This window comes from Typopeltis vanoorti, chromosome 12 (genome assembly GCF_054136105.1).
Source record: "Typopeltis vanoorti isolate ZY-2024b chromosome 12, IOZ_Tvanoo_1.0, whole genome shotgun sequence".
Taxonomy (NCBI): Eukaryota; Metazoa; Arthropoda; class Arachnida; order Uropygi; family Thelyphonidae; genus Typopeltis; species Typopeltis vanoorti.
The window spans coordinates 72,182,859-72,197,721 of record NC_143560.1 but is presented as its reverse complement, the minus strand read 5'-3'; the positions used below and the strand labels follow the sequence as shown (position 1 = coordinate 72,197,721).

Below are 14,863 nucleotides of genomic sequence, written 5' to 3'. Positions count from 1 at the left end.
TCCACTATATCTTGGTCTTCCTCTGTCTTTTTCCTGCCAACCTGGCAGAGAACACTTGTTTTGCCAATATTTCAATAAGTGACCAATACCACCTGAGATTAGCTCTGCTAATGCATTCCTGGATGCTGACAATGTCAAGATCTTTCCTCATGACCTCGTTTTTAATATGATATTGCCATTGATGCCATCTGTTCATGCCCTAATCTTCCTCAGGACTCATATCTGCAGTCTCTAGTCTTTGGTCAAGTGTTTTGCTTCTGACCCAGCTCTCAGATCCATAAGCTAAAATTGGTTTTGAGCACTGTCTTGTATACTGCTAATTTAGTGATCTGACTAATTTCTCTTATTCCATATGAATTTATTCAATTGACTTCCTATCATACCAGCTTTGCTTATTCTGTTGTCTATTTCTATATTTAATTTACCATCTTCACTAAAAATCGTGCCTAAGTAGCTGAAATGTTTTACTTGTTCTATAGGTTGTCCATTCACAATGCATTGATATTTTCAATGTTACTGAATAATTTTCATTGTCTTTGTTTTTTAATGCTGACCTTCATACTATATCAATTACATCAGTTATTCACTTTAGTCAGGGAATCTTGCAGACTTGTAGCAGATTTAATTAGAAGTATAACATCATCCACATAAATCAAAGAGCTGAGATTAACATCTCCAATTTTGATATCAGGTTTAAAACCACTTTCCTTCATAATGTGATCCATATAGATAATGAATAAGAGAAGGGATAAAGTACATCCTTGTCTGACACCAGATTTCAAATTAAACCATCCTCCTGTACTTCAATTCTAACTGCTGACTTACAACTCAAATAAAGACTAAGTATTGCTTGATATAATGCCCCATTCACACCATATAATTGTAGCATATTGAATAGCTTTTCTCTCGGCACCTTGTCATATGCCTTTTCAAGATCTACAAAACTTAAATTACAGATCTTTGTTATATACCCATGATTTCTCAACTATCTGTCGTAAAGTGAAAATCTGCTCCTGACAGCCTCTATTTCTGGTCAGTGCTTTTTATCACTGTGCTGACATCACTGCTTGTTTCATTTAGCAATTTTTCGAAGTAATTACTCCATATTGTTTATTATTTTAACAGTATAATAGAACACAGAAACTAAGCAAATAATTAATTTATTAACTTGATGCTGATATTTCGCTGGTGTTATAACCAGCATCTTCAGAGCACAAAAACACTGTTTGTCACAATACGCAAGACTAAAACAACATGGTGTACTTAAACAAAACTGTAGCAGCAACACAAAGACTAGTGTCCTGATTTTGGCACCCTCTATCTGGAAAAAAAAAAAAGCTATCATATATTACTAGAGTCCTAGAAAAGTGCTAGTTTTTTCTTAATATGACTGTCTCCCAGATCTTCGGCAAGTTAATACAGCCATATTTGTTGAGATTTGGAGTGTGCTTTAGGGCTTCTGTCGCCTCTATGAACAATCTCTCTGATTTATACGGGTTTCTGTATATAGTCCCACATACAAACTGGTATAAATAGTCTTACATACAAACTGGCTAGACATTTAGCGAAGCTACTAGCCACTCTCACTAACAATTCTCCCTCCTTTGTCAAAAATTCAGCACACCTAAAAAGCATCTTACAACACCTTACCCTAAAAAGCTCAGACTTAATAGTAAGCTTTGACATAACTTCACTATTCACAAATGTACCACTAATAGAAACCCTCAATCTACTGAAGTCACACTTCCCCCCTGATATATTTGGACTATTCAAATTCACAATACATGCAGGATATTTCACATGGAAAGGGAAAATATACAAACAAATTGATGGGACAGCCATGGGCTCCCACTTCCCCCCCCTAGCCAACTTTTACATAGAACACCTGGAAAAACAAGCAATCAGTACAGCCACTCTCTCAAACCAACACTTTGGCTACGCTATGTTGATGAAGTGCTTGCTATTTGGCCACATGGCCCTGAGACATTGAAAACTTTCTTAGCACATTTAAATAGCCAACATCCAAAAATCCACTTTACTATGGAACTGGAAGCCAACAACTGTCTGCCCTTCCTGGATACACTCATCACACGTCTCCCAGATGGTTCCTTATCATTTTCAGTTTTTAGAAACCCACACATACAGGCAGATACTTACACAAACAATCACACCATCATCCTTCTTAACAATATGGCATATTAAAAACGCTAACCCATAGAGCGAGAGCAATCTGTTCCAATTACAAGGCTCTTACTGCTGAACTGACTCACTTACGCCACACCTTCTTGGCCAATGGCTACAATCCACATAAAATAAACAAAATACTAAACACTCCTAAGAAACCCCTCCCACCATCCACCACAGAAGAACTACAACAAAACAGTCACCATCCCTTACATTAAAGACACATCCGAAAAGATCTCAAGAATTCTCAATAAACATAAACTACGCACTACATTCAGACCATGTAGCAAATTAGCCACCCTCATCCGCTCACCCAAGGACAGCATTCCTCCTTTATCACATCCAGGAGTCTACCAAGTACCCTGCTCATGCAATCAAGCCTACTACGGTCAAACAGGAAGAACTGTGAATATCCGCATCAGCGAACATAAACGATACGTCCGGAATTATCATTATGGGAAGTCGGGCCTAGCAGACCATGCTCTGGATACCCCTGCACACAGGATCAACTGGAAAAACACAAAAGTACTACACAGAAACCCGTATAAATCAGAGAGATTGTTCTTAGAGGCGACAGAAGCCCTAAAACACACTCCAAATCTCAACAAATATGGCTGTATTAACTTGCTGAATTGTAGTGTTGCTGCTACAATTTTGTTAAAGTATACCATGTTGTTTTAGTCTCGCGTATTGTGACAAACAGTGTTTTTGTGCTCTGAAGATGCTGGTTATAACACCAGTGAAATATCAGCATCAAGTTAATAAATTAATTATTTACTTAGTTTCTGTGTTCTATTATACCGTTAAAATAATAAACAACATGTTCGACGAACACATAAGTCTGTCCACAAGTTTAATTACTCCATACTTGAAGGATATTTTTTCCTCCGGTTTTCATGTCACCTTTATCATCTCTAATTCCTTTTCACTCTTTCCTCCATTTCTGAGCTTCTTCAACAACCTCCAGAATATCTTGCCACTTCTTGATATTTATTTTCTGTGTTCTTACCAAAGTTCTCCCATGACTTTTGTTTAGCTAGTTTTATGCAGTGTTTAGCTTTCTTACATTTGTCTCTGTATGTGCTTTCTTCTTTTCCTTCACTGCCTCTTTAACTTCCTGTGTCCACCATGGAGTTCTGATTTTTCTATCCTTGTAGACAACCTCACCACATGCCGCTCTGGCTGAATCAATCAGTGTTTTCTTCAGGGCTTGTCACTGAATCTCCAAGGTTTGGTTTCTGTTCTCAAACTCTTTAATTTTTTTCTTCAATCATGTTTGTATATTTTAGTCTACAGTTCACATTTGAGAGCTGCTCAACTTTTATTCGCTTTAAAACTTTCTTACATGTTATTCTTTTCAATATGAAATTCAATTTTACCCTGCTCAAGACTAAATGGTGATCACTTTTAATTTCCAATGCTCTGTACACTCTGGTGTCCTGCACCAGGGAGAAAACATCACTATCAACAATAACATAGTCAATGAGACTTTTCTTCTTCCTGTTCCTGTTCTCTCCATGTGAATTTGTGCACACATTTTTATGTTGGAACATTGTGTTAGTAATAACCAGTCGATGTCCTGAGCAGAAATCCAACAGGTATTTGTCATTATTATTAGCTCTGCTCTTTTCTCCAAATTTTCCCAAAATATTTTTGTATGTCTGACAATCGTATCCTACTCTGCTATTTACATCCCTAACAAGGAGCAACTTTTCCTTTTTCATTCTGTCGGTTGCTTTTTGTAAAGCCTCAAAAAATTCCTACACTTCTACCTCATTATTAGCTTTCTCTTTTCTCCAAATTTTTCCAATATATTTTTATATGTCTGACAATCATTTCTTACTCTGCTATGTAGATCCTCAACAAGGACCAACTTTTCCTTTTTCATTGTGTCAGTTGTTTTCTCTTAAGCCTCAAAAAATTCCTCCACTTCTGTCTTGAACCTTCTGTGGGACAATAGGCAGATATAACTCTCATTTTCCAGTCCCCATTCTCATATTTGCCCAAATCACTATACTTGAGACTGCCTACCATTCAAGAAGATTAGCCTCATATTTAGTGTTCAATACTTTGACTACTCCTTTTCTTTGATTGTCATTGCCTGAATATAACATTTTGTTTTTTCTTGGTTTTATTCATTGACCATATATTAATAAATAATATACACAAATTATCAACAAGTTTCACCAGCTATTCTTGTCTGGCTTCTTCAGGACAAGTATGATGGCACAATAACATTTGCTAGTAAAAAAAGAATGGAGTAAAACAGTCAAATAAATTAAAATTAAAACTGACGCGTAACATCATAAGCATGGAGTGTGGTGTCTCAGTCATTGTTTATTGAGCGTGTTGCATAGTTTTTAGCGAAATGAAATTCTGGTAAGCTGAGTGAATTTATTAGGCTTTTCCAGATGTCTTTCAGAATCATTCCTTGATTTCTATTTAGATTTTCTCCTGAATGGACTACAACCATGTCTTCTTTGAAGTTTCTACATCTATAATCTTGTGCTATATAAGGCATGGAGCTGTTGTCCCAATCGATGGTGTGGTTAGAGATCGATAAGTGAATAAATAAATAATTGAGATTGGGGTGCTTAAGGTCAAAGCTATATAACTGAGAGGAGAACTCCACATAGCCTTTAAAGGAATGCAGAGAAATGTGAATTATGATAATGAGACTAATTTGTGCACATAGTTTTCACGAAGAGTATTTGAGCTTGTTTTGCTCAGAAACCTCTATGAACATGTTTAAAAACAGTAATGACATTAAAATAAGATCAAATATCATACTGAAAACCAGGGTGGAAAGCAACAAAAAAAAAGTCTATAACATCACTGAAAGAAATGAAGATGAGATCATCAGCATAAAAAAAAAAGCATTAATGGAAAAGTTGAGAAGAATAAGAGAAGTGAACATAACTTCTGCTACCAGTCTCTCTAAGTACTAAGTATAAAATTATTTACTTAGCTAGTAAGGATCTGAGAAAGGAGGGAAAGCTATGGTGTTCAATAATAAGCGTGAACATAAACTTGAATTGGAATCTCTTTCAAGTAGAGTAATGTGGTCACATTTCAAAATGTGAACTATGATAATGAGACTAATTTGTGCACATAGATTTATGTGCACAAATACGAAAGGTATTTGAGCCTGTTTTGCTCAGAAACCTTTTTTTTTTTTTCAAGCACTTCAAGCCTTTAGTAAGCAGTGATGATCTTCTATTTGGCAAGAATTATTTTTCATTAGACATTTCACCAATATCTGTCCCAAAGGCTGTAGGATTGAAACCCACAGCCTGTTAGTCGGAAAGTAGACAAAGTAGACACTCAACCAACCAGACAAGTCTGTTATTTCAGGTTGTAATGATTTATTAGTTAATGCATTGGCTATGGGCAATGAAAGTAGAGTATGTACATAATTCAAACATAGAACAAAAAGAAGTAACATATATGTTAATTCTAACTTGTGATGATGGCCATGAATTTCTGCCCAAAATGAGTTTCAGTTAGAACAGATTTGGTTAATTTAATACAATGTTCATATTTTATTAATAATTAGTTACTTTAGCTTTTATTTTACATTTAGATTTCTTTTTAACAGTAGACAGTTTTTTCAGTTGGTGCAAAACCATTACTCTGCTTGTTTGGTGGTATGAAGTGGTTTGAAAAAGATTCCATGTTTATTTAAAAAAAAAAAAGTTTCTGAGCTAATGCACAGCTAAACTTGTATTATGCATGCATTTTAAATGAATTTAAGTTGAAATGCACCACTGTAAATAAAACATTTTAAGGAGTTTGATTTTTTTTTTGTTATTCCTCTTGTTTCTTCTGTGACTTTTTTGAAATGCCATGTTCATTTCAAGTAATAAGAATATTATTTATTTTAGATATGGACAAGATGCACCAGAGTTGCAAGTACGAAAACTTGGAGATTTGGCTTTTATGTTTCAGTTATATGAGCTGTCATATCAGGCTTATCATAATGCTAAACGAGATTTCAGCAGTGATCAAGCATGGCTTTATTTTGCTGGTGCAGTGGTAAGGGAGAATCATCACTTATATTTTCATTTTAATAAAATTGACACATGTAATGCTCTTAGTGCTACAATCTAGCAAAACACAAATGTAGGTAATAATTTAGTGAATTTCTGCACTTGAAGTTCACATACTTCTGTTTTTGAGAAATATTGATAATTTATTTAAGAGGTTATTTTATGGAGGGTCTGTTTAAGGATCAAAGCTGGATAACTGGGAAGAGATCTCCACCTAATGTTTAAGAAATGTGCAGAACTAACTAAGACCTCGGACATAATGTTTGATTCTCACTTAAGTGTGATGTGCCCCTTTAGCCGGTGTCCACTGGACACTGAATGAACGAGGATTGCAGGGCAATTTGGCACTTAGCCAACCAAATTGTACTTTGTATTGGCTCAAACCAGAAACAAACATGATAATACAATATGATGAAATATCATACTGGCCGGGCATTGCCAAGTTCAACATGGACCCTGCTCTTTCTGCCGGGGGGAACTAGGTCAAACAGTGAAAAGTCAGCTGCAGAAACAAACTCAGTGTCAGCAGAATTGAAGATGGACACCATCAACATAAGGGGTATCAATGGAAAAGAATATTGTAGAAAGTTTTTTTCACTTGTTTATAATTTAAATAAACTAAATTTAAATAAAATAAGAATATAATTTCTTGGCAAGTTTAATTTCAATGGAAAAGAAGTGAACTGGAAGCACTAGAGAAGTGCATGGACATAATTGGTATTATTGAGACGAAGAAGACTAAAAGAAGTGAGATCCTAATAAATAATACTAAATAATAAATATAAAATGATATACTCGAGCATTAGTGATCAAAGAAAGGAAGGATTAGCGATAGCATTCAACCTTTTTATTTATTAGCTTTCTTGAGTCTAAAATAAAGTTAAGTCACAACCAATCCTATAAGTCGACTGCGCCATTTGTTTAGAGATTGTTTTTTATTTTTATTCATCTCTCTAAAGAAGATTTTTTTAGTTACATCAAGGTTCAATTCTGATTGGTGCAGCAGTGACTTTCAACTATTTCTTTTAGAATCTGGAAAATCACTGACTCAAGACCAAAAAATATGTATATACATTTAATAAAACTAAAACAATATATTCATTTAAATAACATTACCTAAATAACTACAAAATTAACTGGATTCAAGGCCTTCTAAATTAAATCTACACTTTAGGGATTTTCTTATCTAAAATATTAAAATCATTCATTCTCTGACTCATTTTATTATTGGATTGTTTGACATATACTTAATCACGTCTACCAGACTTAAACACCTTGTTTTCATACCAAGAAAACTGTTCATCAGAGTCAGTTTCTTTGTTAAGGCCTTTTCCGAAAATATAAACATTTTCTTCTGTTTTTCCATGGGATCTTTTCTTATCATCCTTATGTAGCATACAATATTATTCCCTCCTGTCTCACTGAAGTATAAATACTCTTACCTCCTGCAGTTCAATCTGATGCACAATTTACTAATTTTTGTATCAGAGAAAGAAGTTTCTTCTACTACTTTATAAACAACATATCTAAGTTTAGCTATTCATTTTAAGTCACTTTACAGTTTCAAATTTCACTAATTGCTTTTTCCATAGTAATCCAGTGTCCTTAAGACAGAAGATGAAATTTTCCATTCAGTGTTTCCTTGAACATTCAATTAGAACGCCGACTGCAATATTTTCTTTTATTTACAAAATACTTGTTGACAGTCTCAACTCCTCCAATTTAAAGACTCACAGTTCTACAATTACTTTTTGGAATCTTCTATTAATTTTCTCCCGACTCACGTAAAACTTAAAAACATCCTAAGAACAAACTTTCTTCGGTCTGCATTCTTAAACTTCCATTATCTCTCTCTCTTGTTTTTCTCATTACCCTGATACCGAACACACACACTCTCTGTCAGCTGTCAATCACTCATGAAACTCCTCAGCGAGCATGTGCACTCCATCTAAATGGCAAGTGAGAAGCATAGTATAATGGCTGACACATTGTCTCCATTAGCATAATGAGAATGTCTTTGCAAAACATACCACTTAATAATTTTAAATTACAATAAAAAAATTTTGAAAGTAACACAACTTCAGAATCTAGTAAGTACATCAAAATTTCAAATGCTTTACATTTCATTTTGACATTATTAATATTGATAATGGGCACGTTGCAAGTGCTGATGTACGTGTTACGAAACAAAAACTAATAATATATTAATAAAGAAATAATTGTAAAAATATTCATAATTGTAAATTATGATTATTTTTACAGTATGTCACCAATGTGGTTCAAGATCTAGTTGATGCAGCCTTGGAGGATTGGAACAGACAGTACCATGGAATGGGTATAAACATAGGAGATTAAGTTCTACATTCTCTTTTTGCTGATGAAATGGTAGTTCTTGCACGGGACAAGGAGGATGTGGAATACTAGATGAGAAAACTGTTAAATACATATGAACATTGGGGCCTGAAAGTCATTCTGTTAGCAAAAACAAGTACCTACTAGTTGGAGGTGATAGTTTAACAGATCTTGAATTAGAGGTGGGAACTATAAGATCAGTGGATGTCTTCAAGTATCCTGGCTCCATGATGAATAAGTCTGGCCAGCATGAAGTGGGCATAGCATTTTGAACATAGCATAGCAGTTATTAGAACCATGAATAATATTTTATGGAGTCATAAGGTTTTGAGAAAAACTAAGAAGATGCCATATCATGTGATCATAGCGAGTATAATGACCTATGGATGCGAGTGTTGAACTCTCACTAACAGCCAGAGAAAACAAGTAGAAGTTGTGGAAATGGATTACCTCAGATGAGGTATGAGAACTAACCATGTTGATTGTCTGATGAGTACATATATTGGAACAGAAATGGAAGGCAGGCAGCTTGTTATGGAGAGGATAGAGGCCACATGCTTTGAAATGATTTGGACATGCCCAAGGGCTACATGGAGGGGGACTTTTATGACATTGATGGAGGTTTGATGCTTACAGGATGAAGACTTGAAGGAATCATGAAAGTGAAGTGTGAGAACAGGCAGCTGCTGACAAGTGGCAAAGCTTGCAAAAAGTAAGTAAATTATTACTTGCGAACTGTCTTATTGATTTAGGGGGGAAAATGCTATATACTGTATGTTTGGCACTACATTAAAGCTGTTTTTCTTACCTGTATAGAGTACAGCAGGGTTTCTCAACTGTGGTTCTGCAGAACTTGTGTTCCACATGTCACTAGGTTTCCATAAGATGAGAGATCATGATTGAAAAAAAAAATTTGTATAAAATGCCTCTCTTCATTAGATGCCATTTGTAATTAGTGATAGTCTTGACCCAGCTATGTGATTGGCTACCAGTGGAGATTGAAATGCCTTCTTAGTTTCCAAAAGTTAGGGGCTAAAATCGCTTCATCTACTCCTTATAGGGAATAAAAGGCATTAATATATATATATAAATATAAAATCATACACTGAAGTGCCATTGAATTAGGGATCGAAGATGTTATGCAAATTCTGCACTGCAACTCCCACATTTGCGCACATGTGTGGCCAAAACTGTGGTTATACTTAGCTGTCAGCATTGGCTTCCCCAAGCATTCTAGTGAAAAGCATAATGGGAAAGGCACGGGATTTAGATGCATTTGACAGATTGTAAGTGCCTGACGGATGGGTCACTCAACCTCTGAAATTGTCAATGAAATTTTTCTCGTATGACAGTTTCAAGAGTGTTGCAGAAATACGAAAATTCGGCAGAAAAAAAAAATAAATAAAAGCGCCTGGACAAACTGCAAAGGACACACCTTGAATGATCATGGCCTTTGCTATCTGACTCACATAGTGTGGACCAATAGGGGCCGGACATTGTCTCAAATCACCTCCCATCTGAACGAGGGTTCCAGCCGGAAAGTCGGTGCAAGGACCACAATGTTTACTTCACCATCTCGGCTTTGGGAACTGGGAAACTAACTTGTAAGACTCTCATAGGTTGTAAGACTCTCATACGGCATGATGCTGGGCTCGAATTTCTTTTCTGGACTAAAGAACATCAAAACTGGATGAGTGAAAATTGACAATGTGTAGCCTGAAGTGATGAATCCCGATTTAAACTTCATAGTACTGATGGGAGACTGAGAATGCGGCACCAACTCCATGATGCCATGGATCCTGCGTGTCAGGTTGGAACTATATAAGCTGGTGGTGGATCGGTGATGGCCTGGGGTGTCTTTAGTTGGATGTCATTGGGACCTTCAATACATGTACGAATGACTCTCAATGCATCCTGGTATGTGGAACTTATGGCTTACCATTATGTCCAATGTGCATCCCAATGAAGATGGCATCTACCAGTAAGACAACTGTTCTAACAGGTCCAAGAAGGCTACTGCTTGGTTCCAGAAGCATTTTGTTGATTTTAATGAAGTGGCCACCTAGAAGCTCTGATTTAAATCCCATTGAAAATCTTTGGGATATCAAGTAGAATGTTTGGGCTTGTGTTCCATCACCGCTGAACTTGAGTAAATTGTGGATAGCTGTGAAGGATGCATGGGTCACCATACCTGTGAAACAATTTCGCTAGCTTGCAGTGTCTTTGCCTCATGTGGCAGCCATCATCAGGGTTGGGGGGGGGGGAGTCAAGCACGTTACCAGGTAGCTATCCCTAATTCAATGGCACTTCAGTGTATAATATATAAATAAATAAACATAAATATATAATGATTTTTTTAATAATTTTTTGAGAACAAGAAAATTATTTCAAGGTTCCTTCAGGATAAAAAGATTGAGAAAGGCTGCAGCACAGTATCTCTGAGAGGAGAGTTGTTTTTCATTATTCAGGATATTTTCATTCCAGTTGTCTCTAATTACACTGATTGTTGCTGAATACAATAAAGCTATGCTTTTGTATTGGCATGGCTTCTGTTGGGAAGAGAGATTTTTCAGTATATAGGGACCTTTGAATTTTGGTCTTCTGAAAGAATATGAATAGTGAGCAAAAATCCATTTGTACATATAAATGAAAATGAATTCTATGAGGGGGTTTCCAAAAAGTAAGGTAACACATTTTTTTTTTTCTTACTAATGGTGAAAGAGAATGAGATAAAACATGGTGGACAGATAGACCTCATTGCGGTGCTACTGTTGCCTCATGGCTAATTTCAGTTGCAAGATGGCAACTACTGTGCAAGTGTGGTCCAAAACAGGTGTCCATGAAGTTATTCATTTTTTTACAAGCAAAAGGGGCTTCACCAAGTGACATTCATCATTAACTGGTTGCTGTGTATGGCGAAAAGGCGATGTCAAAGAAGCAGGTGTATTTTGGTGCATTGAATTTAACATGGGCCATGATTACATTGAATATTGACATCAGATGGGCATGCCATCATAAGTAAGACAGAAGACAACATTTTGTGCATCAAGGGTTGAAAACTTCTTGAAAAATTGAAAAAATTGAAATTGAAAAGTTGGAAAAATTCTTGAAAAGTGGTGAGTAAAATGGCATGAAATTGTACAAGTGGTGAATGTTCACATTGTTCTTCACTTTCAAAAGGTGTGTTCCCATTCGGTGTCCCGACGACAATTGTCAGAGTAGCACAAGGCAACACGCATGGAGATGTGTTTGGAGAATCTGTTGCGACATACATCAATAAAGGCAAGGATTTTCTCACTCACCTAGTCTCAGGAGACAAAACATGGGTTCATCACTTTACCCCACAGAGCAAACAAGACTCAATGACCTGAAAACTTCCACAATTTCCTGTGCTCAAAAAATTCAGAACTATCCTTAATGTCTGAAAAGTCATGGCCACAGTGTTCTCAGATCACCAAGGTGTTCTGTTAGTGGACTTCTTGCTGTGAAGGGAGGAACAATCAGTGCAGAACTTTACTGTGCAATGTTGGCCAAATTGAAAGCCAACATTTGATGCAAATGACAGGACTCCTGACAAGTGGTGTGATTTTGGTGCACAACAACACTACTCCATATGCTGTGCATGCTACTCATGAGTCATTAGTGTTTGTGCTGTAATTGTTAGGAAACTGCCGCAGCCCAGACTTAGCACCTTCAGACTTACATTTGTTCAACCCCCTCAAGAAATACCTTTCCGGAAACATTTCACTACAAATGAGGAATTTCTTCAGACAGTGCAATATTGGTTACTGGGTTTGGACATGGACTTCTTTAGTACTGGCATTGATACTGATCTATTGTTGAGACAAGTGCATCAATAAATTTGGAGACTTTGTGGAGAAGTAGTGCGTGTTCATTTATTTCTTGATATATAATTTCAACTTCCTATTATTAAATATCTTCAAGAAAAGAAAAAAAAAACGTGTTACCTTACCTTTCAGAAACCCCTCATATGTTTTATAAGAAAAGGAATGCATCTAGTGATATCCAATAAAATGTTAGCAAAGACATCATTGAGAACTTATATAAAATAATATAAATTACAAATCCAAATATAATAATACAAATTACTCATGTATATATACTGCTTGGAAAGAAGTCAACAGACACCATAGTGTAAGAAACACCCTCCTTTCACTATGATGTCTGCAGCTGTCCTACAGGGCATACTTTCTACAAGCATACAACAGCAGTCAATGAAAATTTGGACCAAGACTTTGAAAGGACCAAATGCTGTAAACTCGTTTCCTACCCAAATGGCAGTCTCTCCTTCTTGTCCCTTGCAAGGGCCATTGGCTGCAACTTCTGCCTACCCAGGTTTCTGCCATTCTTGCATCCCAATTGTACTGTAGTTACCTCACCAAAAGACAAGGCCAACTTACACTCTTACATCACTTTTCTCTTCCAATTCCTGCATTGATGACCTGGGCAAAGTTCTCTCCACACACAAAGATTGGCTCCCTTCATGTCTCCCATAGTCTTCTGACAAAAAGAAATCCAAAGAATCCTTAATGATCTGAACACAAACAAGGTATCTGGTCCTGATGGTATCCCACCATTTTGCATTAAAAAATTGTGTCCCAGAACTAATACCTACCCTATATCACCTCTTCAATCTATCCTATTCAACTGGCATCTACCTTACGACATAGAAACACGTCTGCATCCAGCCCATCCCAAAGAAAGGTGATAAAAGTCAACCTATGAACTACCATCCAATTGTTCTCACTTCTGTTCTCTCAAAAATTATGGAAAAGATTATCAACAACCAACTCTTGAACCACCTAGAGACATATCAATTAATCAGTGACTATCAGTATGGATTCTGCCACTCTCAATCTACAGCTCATCTTGCTTTTGCTACCTGCCTTTGGACTCAGATAATGGAGAAATTTGGAAAAATGCATGTGATTTCCCTTGACATTTCAAAGGCATTGGGTCAGGTTTGGCACAAGGGCTTACTCATCAAATTGCCATCCAGTGGTGTGCCGTCCTCACTCTGCAACTGAATCACCAACTTTTTCACTGGTCGCTCACTTTGTGTCATGGTGGATGGTTTACTATCCTCAGAATTCCCCACTAATGTAGGAATACCTGAAGGTTCTGTTCTTTCACCCACTCTCTTTCTCTTGTATACAAATGACCTGCTCTCACAGATTTCCAAGCCTATCCATAACTTTGCTGACGAAGTACATTCCACTCCATTTCTCTTTTACATTCGACAAACCTTGTAGTGCTCAAGTATTAGAATCCTGAAGAACAACCACAACCAGGACCTGAACTTAGATCTTCTAGCTATATCCCAGTGGTCTTCCTGACCAAAGGGCTTCGTCTATACTGACTGAGCTATAAAGGCTCTCATCAGATGTATAGAAATATTTTCATTTTGAGGGATGAAACATCAGAGTTTCAAGGAGAAACCATCTCCTTATGAGACTGGCTAACTCACCGTTAGTCGAAAACACCTGATAAAGGTTCCTCACGTCATAGACTGGAATCGAACTCGGGTCTTTCTGACTGAAGGGCTTCGTCTACACTGATTGAGCCACAAAGCTCCTAGTGTAACCATAGGTAGCAGTAAGTTTCATCCAATTCCCCATTTTGATATTACTCCACATCACTCTACTTGATATTACCATCCATTCAAGATGATTATCTTCATATTTAGTGTTGAATATGTTCCTTCTTTCTCACCTGAAATCCATGACTTGTCTGCCTTGTGTTGGCCAGACTGTATGAGCATGATATTCTAGCCTCATCGAGTGTTCGTAAAATGGGGTGAAATTTGTCCTTAGGAGACCTGAGAATGCTGTGAATGATTTTAATTGGCTTAAAAAGGAGTAGAGTGACTTTCACTCTACTCCTTGCTGGCAAAGGTTGGTCGATTGGTAGAGCCCCTGCTACTAATGGCTCAGTTAAGTAAGTTTGAGCGTGGTTAGTAGTTGGAAGGGGACTAATCGTTCGATGCTGTTGGCACACTCTCCCTCGATGAGTCTTTGGACTCCCTGGAGGTGTCTAATAATAATAATAAAGAGAAGCAGTCCTAATGGATAGATTACTAATATATGGAATGGTGATCGAATCTCTTTATTGAACATTCTGATTATGGAGAGTGAAATGATTTGAAAATAAAATCTTAACTTTTTTTTTGAAATAGCTATTTAGAACAAATAGAAAGGCTAGAAGTTCTGTCATAAGTTGATCTTCATTTTGCAAAATCAAACATGCTTGAGAATGTG

General features: G+C 36.6%; 1 protein-coding gene across 3 annotated transcripts in view; it reads left to right on the top strand.

Moving 5' to 3' along the window:
• l(3)76BDm (trafficking protein particle complex subunit 8 homolog l(3)76BDm) overlaps positions 1 to 14,863 on the top strand; it is a 447,636-nt gene that overhangs the window by 158,256 nt on the left and 274,517 nt on the right. For all 3 annotated transcript variants that reach the window (XM_090401248.1, XM_090401249.1, XM_090401247.1), the window contains exon 10: positions 6,069 to 6,219. In XM_090401248.1, the coding sequence (XP_090257374.1) occupies positions 6,069 to 6,219 (151 nt within the window). The remainder of the gene's footprint in view (positions 1 to 6,068; positions 6,220 to 14,863) is intronic.